The following is a 25,328-nucleotide window of genomic DNA, read 5'->3' as shown; positions in this document are numbered from 1 at the left end:
GTCCTTGGTTGTAAAGCAGAAAACAGACGACAGCTTTATATCTGCAATTTTACATCTTTACATTTTTACACAGCAATTGCTTCTGTCTGTTCAGGTATTCTAAACATCAGTGCATGTCCTCAAACAGAGGTGAGACAGTAGAAGTCTTAAGTTTAAGTTAAGGATAATGACTTCTGTCTTTGAGGTATTTATTGATCAATTATTTTGGTATATTTGGAACATACTAACTAAAATAATCAGGTTTGTTCACTGAGCAGAAAGCAAAGTCTTTGTGAACTTATGAATAAGGATGGGTTTAACATTTAAATAGACATTTTGTTACCATAAAAAGACCATTTTCTCTGTAAAGCTATCTTATAAATTCTTCTGTGCCTGCCACAGGACTTCTTTGCTTGCCATATTTTTCTTCTTTAAATTCTAATGAAAAGAGACCTATCTAGCTCTCAAGGGGCCTGAATGTATTTTTATCTTCACCAAGTCCCTACAGTGTCATTAATTCCTGCTTCTTAACATTGCTAACACTTACTGAAATTAAAAGTTGGTGCCATCTTTGCAAGAAGATCTGCCTAACCAACTTGTCTGGGCTAGGTTGGCTTTCTCTTCCACCTCCTAGCATTCTGTATGCCATATCGTGTACCCACTTCTTGTAATAATAGACTGTAATACACAGGATAACTGTGCCACTACTGTTGAAATCATCAGTGTAGGCTATTACTCCAGTACTTTACAGAATTCATTAAAAAATCACAGGAATGCATCAATGAATAGAGTAAGTAGCTTTCCTGCCTTTGGAATTTTTAGTTCATTAGACAAATCTACAAATGCATATATGTCTTTAAAGCTACTGACAGTATAAAAATAAAGTGCTACACTTTATATTTGGGGTCAAGGAGATCTTGAATAAGAAAAATAAGTTGGAGACCTGAAGGATGAGAGAGTGATTACTCAGTTAATACCTAGGGACACTGGTGAAAGCACTATCATGTAGAAAATATGTTTTAAAATGGGCATACTTTACTGGGGTGTAATTTTTATATAATAAGATAGACCAGTCATAAGGATGGAACTTGAAATTTTAAGATATGTGCATAATTACATAACCTTGCCAGAACAGAATATAGAACAATGCTTACATATTTCATAGGTGAATGTCCTATCATTTGTGAAAAATATATTTTAATTTTGTTCAGCTTTCTTTTGGTGAACAATCTATCTTTAAGAAGATTCCAATAAAACTATGGCTCTGTCTCTTCAGAGTATGGTACTTTCATAGAACATCATTCATGTTTGATTGATGTTTTACTCTACTCCGGAATCACCACAACTTCACTTCATTAATTAAATTCGAAACAACTCCATCTCCAAATAAATCCTGACACAGAAAAGATTAGGGCTTCATCATGTCCTTTCAGGGATATGACTCAACTCAATTCCTATATGTTTCCTAAATTAATAAGTTAACTCTGAAATTATCCAGAAGCCAAAGTTTCCATTCGCTACACACATATTCTTCTTTATAAATAGAAATAAAAAAACTGTGAAATACTGTCATGTGTGTGTGTGTGTGTGTGTGCACTTGTGCACCGGCATTTATTCTTATGACTAAGACCAAGGATAACTCTTTTTTTTATTTCAGTGTATAGAGGGGTTACAGTTATATTCGCCAGATAGAGGGTGCATTACTTCTCACACATTGATATTCCTTCTTTTTTTTTTGTGAGTCATTCATGCTGGGCTCACCCAGACATTATTTTATCAAATTCTTATTATAGCTGTACAAGGCAGAGTATGAGTCTGGTAAGGATAGGCAACCTCAAACTGGGCAGCCAAAACAAGAAATCTAATTACCTCACGGTTTGATATCCCTTCTTATGTTTTTGTTCCCATTTACTTCCCCCATCCCCTCTCCTTATTTTTCCCCTCCTATTTCAAATAAATAAGTAAACATCTATATAATATACTGGGTAACAAAGTGGGATACTGTAACAATATAAGATTAACCAAAGGGCAACACAAGAGAAGAGAGAAAAACACAATACATAAAGAATAACACACTCATAATTAAGCTCTTGTTTCTGTATCCTGGAAGTCAATTCATTTGGCCCCACCCTATATGGCCTTATGCGTCTAGAGTTTGAGCTATTGTAATCCTCTGCTAGGAGAGTTCTAGATGTGTATTAATTATTACAGATGAGGGAAACCATTGAGCCTATGTTCCTTTTGGTCTGGCTTACTTCACTTACTATGAACCCAAGTCTTTCAAGGATAGCTCTTATTGTTGATAAGTCATAAAACCAAGGAGAACCATGAAAATTATGTTTTGCATTTCATGTTTAGTACATACTCTTCTGCATGCATAATCATTGGAAATTTTTTCTCTAAGTAGCCTGCACATTTTTGGATATCATACCACTATTTTTCTTTATCTTGATTGTGATTATATAGGTAAAACAAAATGAAAATTTTTTTGAATGGCATTAAGTTCTACATCTTGGATGTTACTAAAAGACCAAGGTGTTTAGCAACTAGGGCTAAGACAAATTTAAATGCTTCCGCTTTATACCAGGGAGAATGCATCAACTGTGGTAAGCTTCACCCTATAGAGGAAGTTGAATAATTTAGTCTGGTTTGGAACTTTCTAAGAAATCTATTTTCTTAGATACATAAGGCTATATAGAATGATGCTAAATGAAAGGACCTCCAGAATATAGAAACAAAGCCATATAATGAGTAATTGTTGTCCTTAATGTACTATGTTATCGCTCATATCTTTTGCTGTCCCTTAGTTATCTCATATTGTTACAGTATTTTACCTTGTTATCTGATATATTGTATATATGCTTATTTGGTTATTTGAAATAGGATAGGGAAGGGGGAAAACAAGATGAGGTGCAGGGGTGGGGGGAATGGAAATGGGGACCAAAACATGAGAAAGTGTATCAATGTATGTGAAGTAATGTACCTATCTGGTGAATATAATGTAACCCTTCTATTAATTACAACAAAAATATATGGAAAAAAGAAATCTATTTTCTTTTCTTTTCTTTTTTTCCATTCTATTTTCTTATAATTCAATGGCACTCCATTGATATTCAGTGCATATCTACTGAACTGCAGGCACAAGAAAACAGAGGTAAACTCTAAAGTCCACATGAAAGACCTCACGTTCTTTCTTACTAACCTGAACCTTGAATTATGAAGTGTGTAGACTAGAAAGAATTAGATGAAGGAGATGATGAATGCAAATATTTCAGAGGCAGAAGAACTGCTCAAGTATGTGCTACTGCATCTTTCTGACTTGCATTTGTTTTTTCTAATCCATTTATGTTTTAGCTGAAAGAGACATCAATGTGTACTGTGGGGTGCAGACCATTACGATGAAGATTAATTTTTGCACGGTCCTCTTCTCGGGTTATTCTGAAACAGACCTGGCGCTGAATGGCAGGCACGGGGATTCCCACTGCAGGGGCTTCATCAATAACAACACATTTCCAGCAGTGGTCATTTTCATCATCAATCTCAGCACCTTGGAGGGCTGTGGAAACAACTTAGTGGTAAGATATAAATGTGAAATTGTGTGCTAGGTATGAAGTCATAAATAAAAAGCTACCCCTTTTGGGGAAATAACCAGAAGCTCAATCTATCTTTAAAAATAATCCAATAAAACTGAACAAATCCTTTTCTTTTCCTTTGCCTGCTGGAGGCTTACATTCCCCCATACACAATTTTGTCTTCCTGTAATGGTTTTTGTTTATAGTAGCTAAGTCAAAAAGGCCCGATGGCAGCTTAGCTGCCCTAAGCAACATCCTTTTAGGCAAGTGACATGGATGGAAATTTCTTTGCAGTTTATCATTTGCCATTGAAGTTCTTGATAATACAGTGTTTTTTTCCAGTGAGTTTGACTTGAATCACTTGGCCTTTTGCTTCAGTGATCTCACTCAGGAAGAAAGACTAAAGATAAAAATGGGAAAGTTAGAGTCTTTTGTTAAGTTTATCATTGAGTGATGGACATTAGTCCTTTGTATAAGGAGGCTGTTGGTGTTTCTTGGGTGAATCTCTTCATTGTGTGGGTCTACACTTCACATTCAAAATGTTTAATCAGAATTAAGTCTTACCCATAAAATCCAGTGTACATTTCCCCCCCAGTCATCTGCAAGGGAAAAGCAGTCCTTTGCAAATTTTCACCCTGAATGAATATAATAGTCTGTTAGTCTATCCTAATAGTCTATTATAGTAGACTAACATTTAGTCTAACTAATTTTAGTCTACCTAATAGTCTATACTGTTTTAATTAATTTATTGACCACACATACAATAAATCAAGGAAGGAATTGCCTCTCCAGGGAATTAAAATTGATTGGCATTAATATATTTTTGATGAGTATTAGTTACAAACAAATTCACTTAGGATTGGTTTTTATTTTGCTTGTTAAAAATGTAATCTTTGTGATATAGGCTCACAAAGCCAAAAGGAAATAGACTAGGATGACCACTTATTCCAGTAAAGGAGAAATAGAAATTCACTTTCTTTCTAAATAATTTTTATTGTTATTGTTAAAGTGATATACAGAGGAATTATAGTTATGTAAGTCAAATAATAGAGATATTTCACTTTATCTTTCCAATTATTGTTTAGGATTAAAAGAAAAGGCTTTATTATTTTAAGGGCCCAGTGTCAAAATTTGGTAGGGACTGGAAGACAGAGAAAAAGATTTATTTGAATCTACTTCCTTATCTTTTCCCAAAGACCATTTCCAAGCTTGCAGTTTCTGTTTCGTTGACTCTTTTTTATTAAAAACGTTTATTCATCTCTCTGAGTTGTGTGCAGAGAGGTTATAAAATGGGCCTAAGGGATAGTGAGGCATGTTGATTGTTGCTGGTCTTGTTTTCCTTTGGAGTAAGGGAAGGGAGCTCAACCTTATACCATATCTCAAAATGCTTCTTTCATGCATTTAAGTCACTTTGACATCCTGGCTAGGAAACAATCCAAAAGTAAGGTCTGGAAAATGTGTCTCTTTAGTATGTGCACCTTTTTTTTTTTTTTACTCTGGGTGTGTGTGTCTGTGTGAATTTTTCACAGAACTGTTATCTTTAGCAACTTAGGAAGAGATGGAGATTTGCTCATTTTTCATATTTTGCCTTGAATACATCCAGATTTGGAATCTTCTCTAAAAATATTCATTATGAGTAAAATGAAACAATTGAATTACTGGTTTAGTAAATGTTTAGTAAAATGTTTTTATTCACACGGATTGTTTCCATAATTGTACATTAGCTAGAGTTTTAGCTTTGCCCATGGGCTGTTCCTGTGTAAGTTCCTGCATAAAATGTATTCCACTGTTGAAAATTAAGTATTATAGGAATTAATAATATCTGTTGGAAATATTTATGAATTCCATATTGTATCATTGGATTTATAAAAAAATTAGAAATATAGTTGCTGTATTCCTAAAGTGGTAGATTTTCAATTGCAGTATTGTTAGAGAATCCAATAAAAAAAAATACAGAGACCCAAGAAAATACATACACAAGACAGCCACAACTTTTGGGAGTTTATGGTGATCTGAAATGCATGTATGAATTGTCACACTGGAAGAGAGCAAGCCTCGCCACGAATAACAGAAGACTGATTTTGAGCACATTTGTGACTTCCATGATGTCCAGAAATTATTTGTGAGGCCCATGATGCTGAATATACAAAAGTAGATCTGACCTGGCTGGTGCCTGCACAGAAACAGCGCTGAGGGCTAGTGGGGGAACTCCCAGCACTGTGAACAGTACCTGCTGCCATGACAGAGATAAACACAGAGGGCTTGGGGGTTTTTCCCATGGAAGAATATCACATACAAAGGAATGACATCTATCTTACTCTGTGAAGTAGAAAGGGGAAAGGTGACTAAGGTACTATGCATAAGAGCAGAGCAAGAAGGGTCTTGGGGATGGAACATTCCTATCAAGAGCAGAAGCTTAAAGATAGGCAGTTAGTGTGGAAAATATTGTTAGATTCACTGGAATCTTTTAAGTCATGTCAGAGAAATTAGACCTGACATAGGGCTTTACATTAACTTGTAACCCAATGGCCCTTTTCTGTCTTATTCTCTTTCCTTTCATTACTTAGGAAACATGAGTAAAGTGTTTTTAATAAATACAAACTTTCTTTTACTTAAAAGACATATTTAATGATTTCTAAATAGCATTCATTACCAAAACAGGTAACTGTTGAAGTGAAACCTAGAAATGATCTAATTTAATGTATATTTGCATAGGAATTTCCCCCCCCCCTCTCTCTGGACATTCAGTGTGATCTACCATTCTGACAGGTCTCCACAGTTCCTGGTGTCACTGGTTATGGAAATTCGACTTCAGTACAAATAGGAAATATTTCAGGATACATTGATACTCCGGACCCACCAACCATCATCAGCTATCTACCTGGGCTTCTTTATAAATTTAGTTGTACTTATCCTTTGGAATACTTGGTTAATAACACTCAACTCGCTTCGTAAGTTTACGTTTTATTCTTGCTTCCCCCTGTCATTTTTATATTTGCATAATTTCTTACTTTGAGGGACTTAGAAAGACTCAAACAATTCAATGGAAGCCATATTAAGTTTTACTTCTGTCTTTATCATGTTTCCTCTGTCTCTGTTTTCTCCTTCCCTCCTTTGAATTCTCCTCTTTTGTTCTGACCAAGAACCATGCCTAAACTTAAGCAGTTCTGAAGACTTTACAGTATTTCCAGGGTGCATAACATTTATTTTGGTCAGTAGATTTTTAAAAATCTTTTTGCATGAGAAAATGGACAGGTATGTTGGATTCTGTTATACATTGTATACAGTGAGTACACAGGTGTCTGTGATTCTCTAGGAGTGGTAGCATGGCTTAGATCTAAGGAACTCCACACATGGACTGAGCATATAGTTTATAGCCATGTATTCATTTATTATCTCTTATTTTAAATTTTATATTGTCAGGGTGATGTAAAAAGGAGTTATATTCACAAGGTAGTGAGTATGTTGCTTCTTGAACATTGTTACCCCTTCCCATGTTTTCATCCATTTTCCTCCCCACCTTCATTTATGATTTCTAAAGTACATACTCCAAGAAATAATTATTTTCATGTCACAATATCATTACTTAGATTTGCCAAATATTTTTCATCATATGTAGTGATTGAAAAATGATGTTCCCTCTGTAATAATACAAGATTTATTATTATGAACTCAAAATTATAGTTTAAGTACAAGAGAACATGGAGGCTGCATTGTGGCTCTGTATAAAACAGATACCCACAGTTAACTTTAACAATGGAATGATGATGATACATGTTTTAGTCAAAAGCAAAACTAGAGAGGAACATAAGAAAATAAGTCTTTTGTCCAAGAATTACAGATGTGGAGAAAAGGAACTTTCTTTAAATGAATTCCTCAGCTTTAATTGCTATAGAAATTCATTCACTCACCTAAGCAATATTTATCATACACTAACTTTACAATGTTCTAGCAATGATCAAAGCAAAGCAAAATCCTGCATTTCATAAAACTTCTTTTTCAATGACACCAAAGAAATTGTATTTTTATGAGATTTGAGCTTTTATGAAATGATGTTATTTTTCAAACATGCAATACAAAACAATAAACAGATGATTTTATAACTAAAAAGAGGCTAAAGGACTGTCTTTATTTTGTACCTCTTGCTTTTTATTATTTGTTCAGTGATTTGAATGGTATTTCCGACTCCATACCTAGTTAAAAGTACACAGACTTTAGGTTTAGTGCCTGAACTATACCTAAGCATTCTAAATAGAGCTTAAGCTTTTAATTTAAAATCTCACCAGTGTTTTCCTGCTTCTAAATCTGTCTTAGGTCCTCAGCTGCTATTTCTGTGCGAGAGAACAACGGGACATTTGTCAGCACTTTGAGCCTGCTCCTTTATAACGTATGTTGATGGGTGAAAGATGTTATTTTCCCTTTCATTGTTGTGAGGAGCCATTTAGGTGACTAGCTTTTATATAAAAATCTACTGAAAGTCACATGAAGCCTGCTGTACTTAGGTAACATTAATCCCTCTTAGCTTCCAACCTCATATTGCTTAGTCATAAAGTATACTATATGCACCATTTAACTTTCTACAAATCGATAAATGATTGAAAATTTACACAATAAGTGATTCGATAATAGTAATGGCAAGTGTCAATCTATGTCCATGTACACATATCTGAGGGTACATTTACAGCAATACCAGGGTCAAGATCTTGGAAATCATATTTTTATGATAGGAAGAGATGGGTATTCCAAAGGATTCTTCTTCTTTTGGAAACATCTTGGTGATGAATGTGTTAATATTTTCAGTCTGGGTTTGGGATAATGACAATTGCATCATCTCAAATAATTTGGATTGACAACAGAGCATTGTCTGAAGTTGTAACATGTAAATATTGAGAGCAGCACCAAAATGTGAAAAAATACACAAGTTTCTATTTATAACCATACCATTAATCCCCCAAATGATATTTTCATGTTGATTAAAAAATTTTATTCATACATTTTAAATGCCTGATTTAAATATCAATTTTTCAATCTATCAACCAACATTTTTGTAAATTATGAATCTGATTTTTTTGCATTATTATTCATGTCATCATGGCAAGGACTTATAATTCATGCAACTGATTTAAAACCCAGTGCTTTATACTTTGAATATAATGAGCTATAAATATTATAGTAGAATGTTTTTCCAAAGGCATTTAAAAAATCATGTTTGTAAGTTTGTAGTATGACACCAGTGAGTTCTTTAACAACAAATTAAAATGTATTGGAATGATGAAGATTGCTTTTCTGTCATTCGGCAACTTTCTTCTGAAAAGAGAGATGCCAGTTAACTTGGTTCTAGAATGCCCATGGCAATATTTGTTTTCAGTATGGCTAGGTATTTATTTATTTGTTTTGCTTTGAGCAATATTTATATTTAATCTAAATTGGAAGGTTTCTATCCATTGATTTGTATGTTTAAGCTCTTGAGATAGCACTGAGATGGCTGGTTTGATTCAGTGTTACTTATTATAATTGAGTGAGAAAAATATGAGGCTTTCCAGTCTAAAAAATGAAAATATGTTCACATGCCATTTAAATATACATTTGTTTTCTGTGAAATTAAGCCATCATTTCACTTGAAAAGCAGAAAATCAGAATATATGTGTGATTCTGAAGAAAATTTTCTTGTGAAGTTCTTCTTTACAGTTAGAAATGATGCTGTAATCCTGTTGCTAGCATGACAATAATCCAGTCTCTAAATTTTTACATTTCCTTTTCTTTTATGTGGTAGTACTATGGTTTGAACTCAGGACCTTGTGCTTGCTAGTTAGATCCTTTACTATTTTGGCCAGGTGCTCATCCTATTTTGGGTTTAGTTATGTTTTAGAAAGTCTTCTTCTCCTTCTACTTGCCTGTACCATCTACCAAGCTACAAACCCTAGGCTGAAAGCCTCCTCACACCTCCTATGTAGTTCCACTGCATACTTTCTAGGTACACTTCACTAATTCCCAGATTTATTGTTGAGATTGGCCGTGCTAACTTTCCCTTGCTGGTCTTGAACTACAATCCTCCCCTACCCCTGAGCCACTATGCCTGGTTCTGTAATCCCTATGTGAAATAAGTACAATATAAAAATAATCTTTATAATTTAGTTCTGTGGAAAAAGCTAACCCATTTCTATGTCACAATATTAATTAAAGAGGTAGTGCTAAAGTTATTTTATTTTTCAGTAAAGGTTTTATTAGTAGTTGAACTTAAAAAATGTATTTTAACAGTTCCTTACTAATCAGGTACATAATAAAATTCAATCACTTCCCCCAAACTAGTTTTAAATCTATCTAAAATCAACAAGTGTTTTAGAGAATTTTATGTGCATATAACCCCCTCTTGCCTCTGGACAGAATTTCTTCTATTGTGTTGTACTGTTATACACTGTTACAAATAATAAGGTAGGATTGCTCTTAAGTTATTCACTAGTAAAATATCGTAGTTCATATTTAGTTCACTCTCTGTTGAACAGTATTTCATGAATGTGTGTGTGTGACTGTGTGCGTGTGTGTGTGTGTGTGTGTGTGTGTGTGTGTGTGTGTGTGTGTGTGTGTGTGTGTATGAGTCCTGGGACTTGAATTCTGGGTCTGGGCTCAATCCCTAAGCTTTTTTGTTCAAGACTAGCACTCTATCATTTGAGCCATAGCTCTACTTACAGCTTTTTTTGCAGTTTATTGGAGATTCAAGTCTCAGACTGGTCTGTGTTTGAATCACAATTCTCAAATGTCAGCCTTCTCAGTGGGAACCACCAGTACCCAGTCACATTATGTAAATTTTGAGAATCACGTAAAGGCATGTACTTACCACTGCTATGTCAAACACAAGAGCTTCACTGTTCAAATATGATGTCATCGTGATATTTTTCCAGATGGAAAATATTGTAACATTAAAATTTCACGATATAAAAATGGTATTTGCTGCTAATTGATCCCAAACTATATTTATTATTTGTTCAGAACACTGATTTAATATTTAGTTATTCAAATATAACATTATTGTGGTATTTAAAATTAGATACCATTTTATAACCCCTAGAGCCTATGCATTCCTATCCTTTAGGAGTAATAGAAAATTGTATTGACGGCTGTATTTTTACTCTTTTATTTGCTGTTCAGAGATTTAAAAAATTGCACCCAATTTGGCACAATTTTTAATTGCTATGGGTATTAGCACATAATCAATACTCTGAGGAAATGTATAGTTGTAGAGAACAGTCATCTTGTCAATGAGTTTAACATACACAAAGACTATTTCAACTTAACTGTGGCCTTCTTTGTGTGTATTGAGAAAATAAGTTTTCTGTTCTCTGTGTAAATGAGAAGTGAGGATGCTTTTGTGTATGTGAATTGTAGCTAAATGCTGGAGTTTTCTCAGCAGGCAAATATTTGAAGTAGGGTAATGGTAATCGTGTTGAAAATTTGTGTTGGACTCAACAGTAAATTACCTCTTAGAACCAGTTTCTAGGGAAGAAATTTGATGGCTCATATTTAACGATAACTGGGTCATACGTCATTTTCAAATGACAGCAGTGTATACTTGTGAGGAAGTGTTTGCATTCTTGGCAACAACATTGCTAGAACGTGAGATGAAAAGCCAGTGAAGCTAATCAATTGTACATTACTTGTAGACCTTGGAAAAGGGAGTCAGAAAATTTACTAAAGAAAACTATCACCTATAAGACATGATTAGAAGAGCAACTATCATTTATCAGAGATGTAGAGAATAATTAGAAATACAGTAAGAGATACAAACGCAATTTCCAACTGCATCACATAGTTCTTCATATGTCTGGCTTTATTTGAAATGTTCTATATGGATGTAATTTTTTATCTAACCTCTTATTATTTTTTTAAATTTTTTTTGCTAGTCCTGAGGCTTGAACTCGGGGCCTGTGCACTGTCACTGGACACTTTTTGCTCAAGGCTAGCACTCTGCCACTTCAGCCATAGGGCCACTTCCAGTCTTTGTGTGTGTGGTCACACTCATGGCCATTCATTTTAAAAGTTCAAAGGGTGTTTATTTTCTTCCCAGTCTTTTAAACAGGAGATGCTCCCTATTTTGCCCTTCTTTGAAGTTTAATCTTTTTTTTTAGTGAAATTACGAACATTCTTTTGCTACAAAATAGCAATACATACTATCCAGCTACTAGATTTGGAGGAAAACAATTGTTATGTAAGCTATAGGATTTGACTGCTTCAAATTTACAGGGTTTGCTCTGTTTTAAATTTTTTTATTTACAGTGTTTTTCTTCAATATCAACTGTTACATTCCTGCTTTAATATACTATAGATTGGGAGTGACATAAATAAATCTAGAATGGCCAAAAATAAGGATGAAGTCATTAAAGGAAGCTCTGAGAATCTTGTATAGGTATTCCCTAAAAATTTTGATGCAGGACTTCTATGATGTACATTCTGGAATTCAAAAAATGTGTAGGTCTCTTTTAATACCAAAAAGATACCAAAAATTGAAGTCATGATACTCAACCAATAAGGCTTGAATTGAATCTGATACAATTTAAATAACCTGAATCCTAATCTCTGATATAATTTAAATAAACTGAATATTCACTTAAATAAGCTAAACCTTGGCCATTGGATATTGCATAAACTGAATATTAACCGCTGACCATTGAATATAATAAATACAGTATTTGGTATGCATTAACCACAATATATGGTTAGATGATAGAAAAGGATTTTTTTTTCTTTTTTTTTTCTTTTTTTTTGCCAGTCCTGGGCTTGAGCTCAGGGCCTGACCACTGTCCTTGGACTTTCTCAAGGCTAGAGCTCTACCACTTGAGCCTCAGCACCACTTCCAGCTTTTTTTCTATATGTGGTACTGAGGAATTGAACCCGGGTCTTCATGCATGCTAGGCAAGCACTTTAAACACTAGGCCAAACTCCTGGCCCCAGGATTTTTTTTTTTTTTGCCATGGAAATCAGACTTGTTGCAAGAATTTGGTTTAAGGGAAATTCTGTCAAAAATCAGGATTACATACATTGTTTTGGACATGGCTATGTAGATTTATTGATTTACTTGCCCTTTTCTAAGACCCCTTTAATGATATTCAGAGTGGTAAACATGATGTTGTCAGAGAGGTAATGAGAGATTGTTTATTATTTCATCATTAGGATTCAACCTACAGGCAGCAGTTAATTATCCCGAGTACAGGATTGCCTTTGAAAACCAAAGTGTTTGCATCTGTACAAGCTACAAATCTGGATGGCAGGTATCTTTAAACTCTTATGTTTTGTTTGTCTAGATACTTGGGTCTCCTGAGTAGTTCTGAAGTCAGCTCATTCATTTTTCCATTCGTCTAAGAAACACTGTCATTGCTATCTGTTCAGTCATTCTAATAAAAAGAGACAATCAGTTGCAAAGTTTAAGGGATAACACTAGTTTGATGTCATTGATTGGAAAATAACTCTTCCCATAATAAAGGAGGGTAGTAAGTTGTAGGGCTCTGGGGAGATCTTCTGGAGTACTGCAAAGTTTTGTTCTTCATCAGAAAGATAACTACACATAATACTTTTGTGAACACTTGTAATTTGTGTATACATACATATAACTATTAGAAAACAAAATATAAGGGACAGAATTACATACAAATTTTTAGAAAAATTACTGTGAAAATCAGTTTTTTATATAACGCTTAAGAAATTCAGAATTATTAAAATAGAAAGGATTCCAGTTTTTCAGAAACTGAAGCCAGAAGATCCTGAGTTTGAATCCAGTCTGGGTTAAGTAGAGATATCCTGTTTTCCTGTTTCAAGAGAGAGAGAGAGAGAGAGAGAGAGAGAGAGAGAGAGAGAGAGAGAGAGAGAGAGAGAGAGAGAGAGAGAGAGAGAGAGAGAGACAGAGACAGAGACAGACACAGAGAGAGACACAGAGAGAGACACAGAGAGAGACACAGAGAGAGACACAGAGAGACAGACACACACACATAGAGAGAGACAGAGAGAGACAGAGAGACAGAGAGACAGAGAGAGACAGAGAGACAGAGAGAGACAGAGAGAGAGACAGAGAGACAGACACAGAGAGACAGACACAGAGAGAGAGAGAGAGAGAGAGAGAGAGAGAGAGAGAGAGAGAGAGAGAGAGCGAGCAGAACAGAAACATATCCTCAAAAAGGCTGAAGATCTAATACTGCCCTAAAACTAAAAAAAATTAAAATAAAAAAGTAACATGTAAAGGAATTATTTGGGTCATCCTGTGTTAATATTTAAACTTTGCATCTGGGATTCTCATACCTAGCTATTTGACACTTTTGTACTTTCTCTCTTTTTATCTTTTTTTTTTAAACCTATCTAACTTTCTGGCCATGGTTTAGACTCCATGTGAATCTTCCCATATAAAGGATTTTCTCTTTTTACATTTTATTGACATTTCCTTTGCTGTGGACTATTTACTTATTTGTTTGCTTTATTTTTTTACACCAAGAGTTAGAATAAGACACTGTATAAATCTTGGCCTAATTTGGTCCAGTAGAGAAAAACTGTGTTTGACTCATGGCTTTCTTCTATCTGTTTAAGTGTCATGAATGCCTTTCCCATCTCCCTGACTCTGTCATATAAACTGTACCAAACTTGGCTGTATTTGTTGTTATAATATTTTCTATCTTATGTGTCTGAAGATAAGAGACCATTTTATTTTATTTTATTTGCCAGTCCTGGGGCTTGAACTCATTGAGCTTTCTCAAGGCTAGCATTCTACCACTTGAGCCACAGCACCACTTTTGTTTGGCTTTTTTTTAAATTTATGTGGTACTGAGGAATCGAACCCAGGGCTTTGTGCATGCTAGGCAAGCACTCTACCACTAGGCCACACAAGACCATTTCATAGAGAAGTTCATGAGCGTTCTTCTGTGGAGCTCACCTGAAGTTTCTGCTAGGACCATTCATTTTCCTTTAAACTATTGTGTGTAACATTACCTTTAACATAGGAATGATAACAGTTTTTTTGCAGACTTTTAAACACTTTGAGTGTGGAGAAAATCTGAATAAACAAGGAATTTCTATTAAAAAAGAGACAATAATACAAAATAATCTACCATGTGATAAGAGACTTGTCAATATTTACTCTTTTTTGTATTAATGAACAAAGAGGATTCTGACTATACACTGTGTTTGCCTCTGCAGATGGAATGTCTTGATGGATTCTTGCTATACAACCCCATCAGGGAACCCAAATGATGATATTCGCTATGACCTCTTTCTTAGGTAAGTGTCAGAGATTAGTTCTGATACAAAAGGCAAAGATGTAGATAATGAAAATGGAAAATCCAGGTTAGATGCACAAATTATGGAATTCATGTGATGAAGCACAGCAGTCTAGGTGAAATACTGATAAGGCTATTGAATGAAAGTTGTAAGTAAAGTCCAGAAAACACAGGACTATTTCATTGTTTTAGGAAAAGCCTGGGTAGAATACCAGGAGGATATTAATTATTTGTAGACGTTTCATATCAACAGATATCAAAAGGTGACTTAAAAGAAAGTAATGGTCCAATGGTCTGAATAATTTAGGCCCCAACACACAACATTATTTTGCTCATTTATCAGTATTTAATAGGAAAGTATAATATAACCTATACTCTTTTTTTCCTCCTCAGTCAATAACTTCAGCTACACTTTTCAGTAGACAGTGATAGAGTAAATGTAATCTACATCTTGGGAAAAGGGACATCGATCATAAAACATTCCATCATTCTAGTTCCCTTCCACCATTTTTATCTGACCGTAGAACAGACTTGAGTGTTATGTAATGTCTTCTAAGAATGCTTATAAAATGCGTTCGGCTCAGAGCATTGTATCTTATTGACACATGATGAGAGTAACATATAAGAAACCAAAAGAATATATTTTATAGCCTATTCAGGGCTAAGATATGTTCAGAGGGTATGGTAACTACCACTCATATATTCTAATACTGGAAGTATTCATGTGCACAAGAATTTTGGGGGAAAATATCATTATGTATCAAAATCCTTAGAAGATTTCATTTAGTTGGATTGTATTTTCAAAATTTTAAAGTTAGGTTTTAGAATATTGAAGATATTTTCATCTGTTGGTGTTATTTAAAATAGTGAAACATAGAGACATGTAGACCAAGGCATCAGACAAGAGAAGAGACACCTTCTGCCACAGATGTTTCTATACGTATTTTATATTATTTGGATTTTTGAATCCCATGAAAGTACCAGCCTCCTAAAGTCTGGCAGTAATATTGTGGTCAGAAAATGATCTCTTTAACTTTTATAAGCCAGGTTGTTCTTTTGATAATTATTGAATTAGCATACGGGCTTTATACATATCTGTAATGTAGTGAATTTCTCTTGGCTGATAAACGTGCCTAGGTTTCCATTAATACTGTAGAAAGTAATCTACAAATCCCAATGCATTGGTACTTTCAACAATATCCTTCACATTCCTTATGATATAGTTGTGACAAAGACCCTCAAACCACCGTCATTGAAAATGGCAGGAGCCAGCAGGGCCGGTTTTCATTTGAAGTGTTCCGTTTTGTGAAACACAAGAATCAGAAAATGTCCACTGTCTTCCTGCACTGTGTTACCAAACTCTGCCGTGCTGACGACTGCTCCTTCCTTATGCCGGTACATTTTACATTAAGTCTTATTCTAAATGATTGCATTGATCTGCGATGAAAGGTTATCACATGTCAGTGTGCCAAGTTACGGGTCAGACAGAAGTAGGATTCACTCACTCATTTAGTAAGGATCTATTGAATGCTTACTTTGTGCCAAGCTGGGAACACACAGATGATGATTTATGTTTGAGGATCGTGGAAAGAAGCAAGATTATTAAAAAAATCTTATGAGGTAAATGCTGACAAAGACATGGGTAAGAAAGATGGAAGGAAAAGAGTCGTTGGTGGGGTGAGTATGAGAGGTAAAGCTATAATGGGCAGGGAGAATGAGAGACATTACGAAGAAGAAAGAATGCACAAGCGTACAGCATTTATTACAGCACGGGCAGAGTATACGATGATGAGGAAACTTGAGAACTGGGCTAGGCTCATGCTAAAATGTTAGATGTGGACCGTATGGATAAATACACTGAAAGATGCGGACTGAATTCTATGCAGCCACCAAGTAAAAATAGTATTGATTTCTTAAATTCTAAAATTCAGTTCTGACAGGTTAAATGCATATTAAATTCTAAAATTTGGTTGCGACAGGTTGAGTTAATATTGAATTCTAAAATCTGGTTCTTACAGTTTTAATTAATATTAACTTTAGAGAAACGCAAGCAAAAAGCAGAAGTGGCACTGATGTTTGTATTTATAATCATAATCAGTCCATGCATAAGTAGGAAGTCATTTCTTCACAATCATTGATCTCTTTTGTCCTCATTAGCCCTATCAAATGGAAGTTAATGCAGATTCACATCACCTCGAGTCTGTACTGACCATTATTTTGGAGAAGAATTTATTGAAGGTTTGAGAGAAATAAAAGTAGAAATGTTTGATAAACACAGCTCTCTTTTTCAGGAGAGTCACTGAGGACTGACACACCATTGCAAGCAGGAAATAAGAAAATGTGACCCAAGCCAGGATAAGAAACACTGTAGCAGTCATATGCAAAGTAATTAAACAAATGCACAGAAGGAAGTGAATAAAATTAGACACGTGGTATCTCTTTCAGAAGAATCTGCTTTCCAAATGGCCATAAAGAAACAATTTTGTGCTGGTGTGGAATTTCACTTGCTTTCATTAACACTTCAGGTTTGTGGCAACAGAGAAAGGAGAGATGCTGCAAGCAGGACCACTGGGAGACCCCAGAGCTCCTCCGGAAGCGCCGTGCTCTCCGCGGGCCCCATCATCACTCGAAGTGGTAGGAGCTTCCCGCCCCTGGTCTCAGCAACAGACATTTCTAAGCCTGGCTTCTTCTAAGGCCTCAAAATAGCTTGTAAACCTTAAACTGCTAAGAAACTTGAATTTCACAGTGATTTCCTGTCTATTCAACGTTCACAACAAAGGATATTGCCTTCACTACAATTTTTTTTTTCTCTGTGTGTCCCTGTGTCTCTGACTCCATGGTCTCTTTCTCCTGTTTGTAGCTCTCTATTTTGGGGGTTTCAGTTTCTCGCTCTCTCTCTCTCTCTCTCTCTCTCCCCCCCCCTCTCTCTCTCTCTGTATCTCTCTCTTTGTCTCTGTATCTCTCTCTGTCTCTCTTTGTCTCTGTATCTCTCTCTTTGTATCTCTCTCTCTTTGTCTCTGTATCTCTCTCTCTTTGTCTCTGTATCTCTCTCTGTCTCTCTCTCTTTGTCTCTGAATCTCTTTGTCTCTGTATCTCTCTCTCTCTCTCTTGCACATACACACACACACACACACACACACACACACACACACACACAGATTTTTCTTTACCCTTCCTCTCTACCTTTCCTGTTCTACAGGTATCACCCATTAGCACACTGTTGTCCGTTAGTTTCTGACTTGGCCAATAGGTGGTGTTGTCAAAAACCTGGCCTTGTACAGAAAGTCATTATTCCCATCAGCCATTCTCCACAAAATAATTCCCTCTGGCTTCCACAAACCAATCTCTTAAACTCTTTGTTTAGGAAAGTGAACTTTTTCTTGTGAGTTTACTACTTCTTTGTAACTAGTCCTATGAAATACACATTACACTTGTCAGTTTGAGTACTGTTTCCTTGCAGAATTTTGCATTATACAACCCTTCCAGAGTACTTATTCCTGCACATAGATTAACATGAGCATATAGACACAACTGTTAATACACTTATGTTCCCGAATATAGAAATATCTGTGCATCTATGAATGCACATATATCCATACAGCCTGTGTTTGAGAAAATCCACATGTATCATGGAGCTAAAGCTGGTGAAAGCTGTTCCTAGCTCTAGCTTTGGTTTTAATGAGACATGACTGGAGATTTTACTTCATTTATTTAGGAAAATTACTGTTCATGTTTAAAATAAAGGCTTTGTTTCCTTTTTAAAGCAGGCTTCAAGATTCTCAACCTATAGTTGTAGACTTACTTAACAAAATATGTTAATAATGTTTTCTCCATAGCAAGATTGTTGCTATGCTTCAATTATTTTGCCTTTACCTTTTCTCCTCTTCTTGTCTTATAGTTTAAAGTAACTTGGCCAGAAATGGATATATAATTAAACAAAAAGTAGATTTGGCTAAAAAAAAACCCCACAGACAATTGCTTTAATTATTCACCTCACTGTGTTTATGTAAGCATACCATTATTGGAAAGGAAATTAATAGACTCTTAAAGTAATGTAAAAATTAATTAAATATGAAATTTCAAAGCTAGTCTTTATTCCCTGAAGTCTTGGTATATATTCTGACTGGCTACAAGATGGGGTTTGTGAAAGACCCAATTCTTAAATCTACATAGATGTAAGAAATTGCAAATAGAATTACATTGGACGGAAGGTCAGATTTGGTTGCCAGTAATTAGGAGTTCTTCAGGGCAGACAAAATTTTAAAAAGAGTATTTCTCTGGAGCATGTCTAGAGACAGTTTGCTTTGGGATAAGTATCCTGATGGAGACACCTGTCGTCTTTGTTTATTTGCGAATTTTTAGTGTTTCTGAGGTTTTAACACAAAGTCTCACATTTGCTAGGCAGGAGTGTTGCCATATAGCCACGCATCCATATGTATTTGTTTTTGATAAGTATTTTTCTTTCTTAATAACTACTTCATTTCCTTCTTACCTAGGTCAAATACAATTTAGGTATTACACTTTTTGAATAACCTGCTACTGTAAGATAATTTTTTAAAATGTAGTTTTATTGCTATGATTAAGGTATTGTACAGAAGGGTTACTGTTTCGTAAGTCACTTTATAAGTTTCACTTCCTCTTTCCCTATTTGGATCCCTTTTATGCTTGCTTCTTGCCTATTGCTCTGGCTAGGAATTCTAATACTATGTTAAAGAGGAGTGGAGAGAGTGGGGATCTTTATCTTGTTCCTGATTGTAGAGGAAATGGCTTTAGATTTTCACCATTAAGTTCAATGCTAGCTGTAGGTTTGTCATACACAGCCTTTATTATACTGAAGAATGTTCCATGGATTCCTAATTTCTCCAGAGCTTTTAGTATAAAGGGGTGTTGGATCTTGTCAAATGCTGTTATTAGTTTCATAGTTAACACTAAGACAGTCTTTTTTTTTTGTTCTCATGATGACCTCATTGTTTCAGTGCCAATGTATAGCAATGTTTACAATGAAATTCTTTAATTTTTATTAAAATTTTAAAATTCAGGGCCAGGAGTTTGGTCTAGTGGTAGAGTGCTTGCCTAGCTTTCACAAAGACCCAGGTTTGATTCCTTGGTACCGCATAGAAAAAAGTCAGAAGTGGGGCTGAGGCTCAAGTGGTAGAGCTCTAGCCTTGAGAAAGTCCAAGGATAGTGCTCAGGCCTTGAGCTCAAGCCCAGGACTGGCAAAAAAAACCAAAACAAAACAAAACACAAAACAAAAAACAAAACTTCTCCATGAACACAGATTTTGAAATATAAGCCATTTCCATCCACAGGCAAATGCTATGCAAACTTAATATTCAACTTTATGGCCAAGGCTACTGCTTTTGATTGTTTCACTTTATTTTTGCTTAGGTCTGGTAGAATCTATCTTCCTAGTATTATGACCAATTTCATGTAGACAAGTCCAACTTCAGACTTGATTTGCCCTCTTAAAAGCTCTGATAGTTGCAAGTTTTGCTCTATTTATTCATCAAACCATTCTTTTCCCCTAGATGTCTGGTGTAAGCCAAGTTGAGTAGGTTGTAAAACCTTACAACTCTTGTTTTGTCTTGCTTGTTGAAATCAGATTGACTTTGATTTTTTTTATCCAGCAATGCTAATCTTTTAACTAATCATACTTTAATTTTTCACAGTTGAAAATCTTTAACATGACTAACCCGTTCTTAAATAAAATGCACAAATATTGAAACTTCTTAGGTGGAAAAATGCCTGCAGGGTATAATTTTGGCACAAACACAAGGAAACAGTAATTCCCAGCTCTTTCACTAACATACTTTTTAAGGAAAAACCCAAGCCAAACTCTTGACCATTTGATATCAGTGAATTTAATGAATGGATGATAACTCATGGGCACATTTATTTAGTGCCTATGTGGCACAGACACTTTAGTAGGGTCTGATCCTTAAACTTGTTTCCAAGGATCTTGGAGTTCAGAGCCACAAGCATTTTATTTAGTAGAAAATAAAAAGTACAGAGGTTTATAAATTGATAATAATGGTTCATTTTAGTACAGAGAGATAAAAGATATTTTTAATTGTATAATCAATAATGGAAAAATGTGTTCTGCATATATCTTTACAATGATGTTTACATTTCCCATTTATTCCAAGTTTTTATATGTGAGGAAGTAGATAATGACAGATTATCTACCATTTCTGGCTTTCCAGTAGCAGTGCCATTGCTGTTTCTATGGATCCTCAGAAAGCTATCTATTCTTTGAAGATCCCACCAAGTTTACTGTTCCAATCTGTCCAGAATGACTTCATGTTCTTCTTTTAGCATATGTGAGCATGATAAAACCAACTGGAACTGAGGAAAGGAAGTGCATGTTGACCAAAAGCTCCTGAGAATATCTAACTCCCTTTCTAGGTTAGATAGAGCTTCTTATCACAGTGACACCAAAGTCTTTACATAATGACACAGGATGATCCATCACAAAAAGCAATTCTTTCTACCTTTATCTTACCTTCAAATACAATGCCAAACAACACTCAAACTGCTTTTATTTTGCTTTCAGCCATATTCCAATAGTAGGAGTTTTCTTCCTTCCTTCCTTCCTTCCTTCCTTCCTTCCTTCCTTCCTTCCTTCCTTCCTTCCTTCCTTCCTTCCTCCATCCCTCCCTCCCTCCCTCGCTCCCTCCCTCCCTCCCTCGCTCCCCCCTCTCTCTTTCTTTATTTCTTCCAAATTTCTGCAACCTAGAACTGGCCTCATTTGGCCTGGGAAAATTTATTCCAACACACCTAAGACACAGGGAGATTTTCTTTTTTCCTATAGCAATGTCCTCATGGGCAATATAGGATATTATTCCTACAGAAGTTCACAATAATTTGGGAAATGGAGGAAATGTTCTTGTTTCAGGATGCAGAATTGATAGGGACTCCAGAAATATGGAGCTTCTTCTTTTTTTTTTTGTGGGCTTGAACTCAGCCTGGGTGCTGTTCCCGAAATCTTCAGCTCAAGGTTACCACCCTACCTTAGAGGGGAGCCCCACTTCCAGTTTTCTAGAGGTTAATTGGAGATAAAGTCTCAGGTCCTTTTGTGCCCAGGCTGCTTTGAACCTTGATCCTCACATCTCAGCCTCTGGAGTATGGAGCTTATTATTATTTAATACAAAATTTCTTATTTGGTAATACTAGAGTTTGAATCCAAGGCCTCACATTTTCTGTGCAGGTGTTCAACTACCAAATTATGCTTCTAGTCCCTTTTTGTATTAGTCATGTTAAGATAGAGTCTTACTTCCTGTATGGGTGTGTGCCTAGACTGTGTTCTAGTACAGGCTCTCATGTTCTAGGGAGGCAGTTTATCTTGTTAAGAGCACACAGGAGGTCTGGATCAGTTGATCACGGTTTCACTCATCCCATTTATTTCCACGAGGAGGTATATTTATGGTAGAGCATCCATTGGAAGTTAAGATTTCTCTAAGAGTGAAGTATAATAGAAATTAGGGTTTTCTTTATTCATTTTTCCTATTGCAATGCACCAAAATATTCTTAAGAATCCTGTGAATGAGTGCTGTATTAACTTTGAACATAGTACTCAAGGATCAGAGAGCAAAACTATCATTACTGTCAAGGTTTATGTATCAGAAAAGAAATGCTCTCAGATACTTTATAAATGTCTAATATTCTCCCACTATTGATTTCAAATTATAATTCCAGAGCCAAAGCTTGAGAAATTCATTTCATAACAATATTTTCTGCATCTGGCTATATTATTTTTATAAAAAGATTATGAAATGGAGCTTTGGGCTCAGCATGTGTTTACTTTGCCCACAAAGTCTGAGACAGATGGAAGCTTCTATGTCTGAAAAATGGGGGTAGCACTAATATCTATACTGCTTGGTTACTGTGAGCATTAAATGTGCTAGCATATGAAATAGCACTTTGTAAACTGTGTGGCATACATTTATTGTAATAATAATTATTTCCCAGCAATTAATAATCAAGGGCATCCATGTTATGGATTAAAATATCAAAATCACATACCCACATGTGAACACAGACATGAGCTGCACTAGTTTCAGAGCTCAAAAATTAATAGTGATAGGATTACTAATTGGTGACAAAAATCGAGAAAGCATGTAATCATCCATTTCGTCTACTGTATTTGCCCAGGAAAGTGAAAAATCAACATCCATCTTTCACTTAATAGATGCAAATAAAATAACAGCTCAGGTTCAGGGGTCATGTTTTCCTTTCATTTAGTTATTAAGTGTGAATTTGTTTTCTTGGAATTTAAATGTTTGTGTAGATGATGTTTCTGACACTTGAGATGCAGTGACAAAATATAAATATTTCTCTACAACAGGATAACATATGGTAGGTTATAGGCCTATGAAAGATGTAATAGCTGTTAACAATTACTGGCCCCACTAACCTGTATGTAGAGATAATAATGAAAGCTGGCAGGAAAGAAGATAACACAATGCAGTTAGTGGTTATATTCCCATATTGAAGGCACTGGCAGTAAGTGGGCTTGGGGAACAGGTAGATGGTTAAATGTAGCACATATGGAAAGGAAAATGGGACATCTCATCCATAACGTACCCTGGCACTTGTGGTGGAACTAAATAGATGTGGGGACTAAAAGTGATTATGAAGTCAAAAGTGTATAAAGTAAATAATTGAAGATCTATTGTCACCTCCCTTTTTCTTTTTTCTTTCTTTTTTTTAATTTTGCCGCAGATGAAACTCCAACCAACAATTCCCAGCTTGGTAAGATAATTAACATGCATCACAAATAAAAAAAAATCTATGCTTTAAAAATATCTAGTGATTGATTACAGTTAATGTTATGAGATCTATTTTTCACTGTTATTTATTTATTTATTTATTTATTTTTGCCAGTTCTGGGCTTAAGCTCAGGGCTTGAGCACTGTCCTTGCATTTTTCTCAAGGCTAGAACTCTACCACTTGAGCCTCAGCACCACTTCTGACTTTTTCTAAGTATGTGGTACCAAGGAATCAAACCCGGGTCTTTGTGCATGCTAGGCAAGCACTCTACCATTAGGCCAAACTCTCAGCCCCACAGTTTTTTATTTTTACTTATTTATTTTGTGCCAATTCTGGGGCTTGAACTTGGAACCTGGGCACTCTCCCTGGGCTTCTTTTGCCCAGAGCTAGTGCTCCACCTCTTGAACTACAGCACCACTTCTGGCTTTTTCTGAGTAATTAATGAGTCAAGAGTCTCACTTTGACCCTGGCTGGGCTGGCTTTGAACTATAATCCTCAAATCTCAGCCCCCTAGTAGCTAGGATCATAGACTTGAGCCATCAGTGCTTGGATTGCAGCTTTCTTTCTTTCTTTCTTTCTTTCTTTCTTTCTTTCTTTCTTTCTTTCTTTCTTTTTTTGTGACAGTTTACTGAGGATTTTTGACAGTATATATAGTCTATGATCAATTCTTACAATATTTGGGGGGTTTCTTTACTTCTTTTCATTTGATTTGATTTGGGTTTTGACTTTGTCCACAGGACTTCAGGCTTCTCACAAAGATCATCTCTTCTTAGTACTGATTTTGAATTGCTGTCAAATAGGTTAGAACAGAATTCTGAGCACCATGCTGTTGTTTTGTAAGAGCCTGCTGAGAGATGTTTTGGGAAAACCTAGGTTGGAAGAAGGTGAGATAAACAAGGTTTGAAGCCTTTCTGATTATGCCTCTGTCATTTCCTGCAGGTTCTCTGGGTGAGCCTCCTTTCCAGCTAAATGCCATCACCAGTGCCCTGATATCAGGAATGGTCATTCTGGGCGTTCTGAGCTTTTCCCTTCTCCTATGCTTACTAGCGCTTCTCCGCAGGAAAGGACCCACCAGTCTGGTGTTGAATGGCATACGAAACCCAGTCTTTGAATGACTGCATCAGGTTCTGCTGTCCAGGGAAGGTGTTACCGACTGTAATATGCATGACCAAATTCAGTGCACAATCTGTACTGAATGCCAGCCACATTTGGTATTTGTAAATCCTGATAGATTTCATGGGATAGTTCATCAGTGTGATGATATTGAAAGAATTTTGATAAGATGCCAATTATCACTGGTACATGTGGACAGTCCTAATTTTATGGCACCAGTGGGCCTTTTGAAATAACAAAAAAATCCAGGACTTCGATCTTACACTATCAGTCATACTTTATTTTATTTCAATTTCTTTTTTTTCCTTTTGTGTCCTGGGTTTTGAACCAAGGAAATGTGCATTTTAGGCATGCACTCTCATATTTAGCTACAACCCCAGGCCTCAGTTTTCTTTTGATTGTTGTTTTAAGATATAAGCATATAAAATAGAAAGAAACAAATGGGATTTGTTGCATCTTTTTCCACTATGCATAAAACTTAATGCACCGATATTAAAATTGCTGAGTATGTGGCCCTAAAATGCCAATTGCTTTTTGTTTCATTATAGATAATTTCAGCTTGAGGTATATATTACTTAGATTGGACAATTTGGATGCCTGAGGTTTAACTATTTGTCCTATGACTTCCTGTATTTGGGGCTGT

At 35.5% G+C, this 25,328-nt stretch overlaps 1 protein-coding gene across 1 annotated transcript in view; it reads left to right on the top strand.

Moving 5' to 3' along the window:
• The window catches only part of Zpld1 (zona pellucida like domain containing 1), a 38,098-nt gene extending 13,392 nt beyond the window's left edge, over positions 1-24,706 (top strand). The window contains exons 2-10 of the mRNA XM_090332555.1: positions 3,334-3,554; positions 6,321-6,502; positions 7,866-7,938; positions 12,717-12,814; positions 14,724-14,804; positions 16,027-16,198; positions 17,329-17,437; positions 23,525-23,554; positions 24,512-24,706. Coding sequence (XP_090188681.1) covers positions 3,334-3,554; positions 6,321-6,502; positions 7,866-7,938; positions 12,717-12,814; positions 14,724-14,804; positions 16,027-16,198; positions 17,329-17,437; positions 23,525-23,554; positions 24,512-24,687 — 1,142 coding nt within the window. The 3' untranslated portion in view covers positions 24,688-24,706. The remainder of the gene's footprint in view (positions 1-3,333; positions 3,555-6,320; positions 6,503-7,865; positions 7,939-12,716; positions 12,815-14,723; positions 14,805-16,026; positions 16,199-17,328; positions 17,438-23,524; positions 23,555-24,511) is intronic.
• The last annotated feature ends 622 nt before the right edge of the window (positions 24,707-25,328 follow it).

This window comes from Megascapheus bottae, chromosome 1 (assembly GCF_031878675.1).
Source record: "Megascapheus bottae isolate mThoBot1 chromosome 1, mThoBot2.hap1, whole genome shotgun sequence".
Taxonomy (NCBI): Eukaryota; Metazoa; Chordata; class Mammalia; order Rodentia; family Geomyidae; genus Megascapheus; species Megascapheus bottae.
This window is presented reverse-complemented; position numbering and strand designations above follow the sequence as displayed.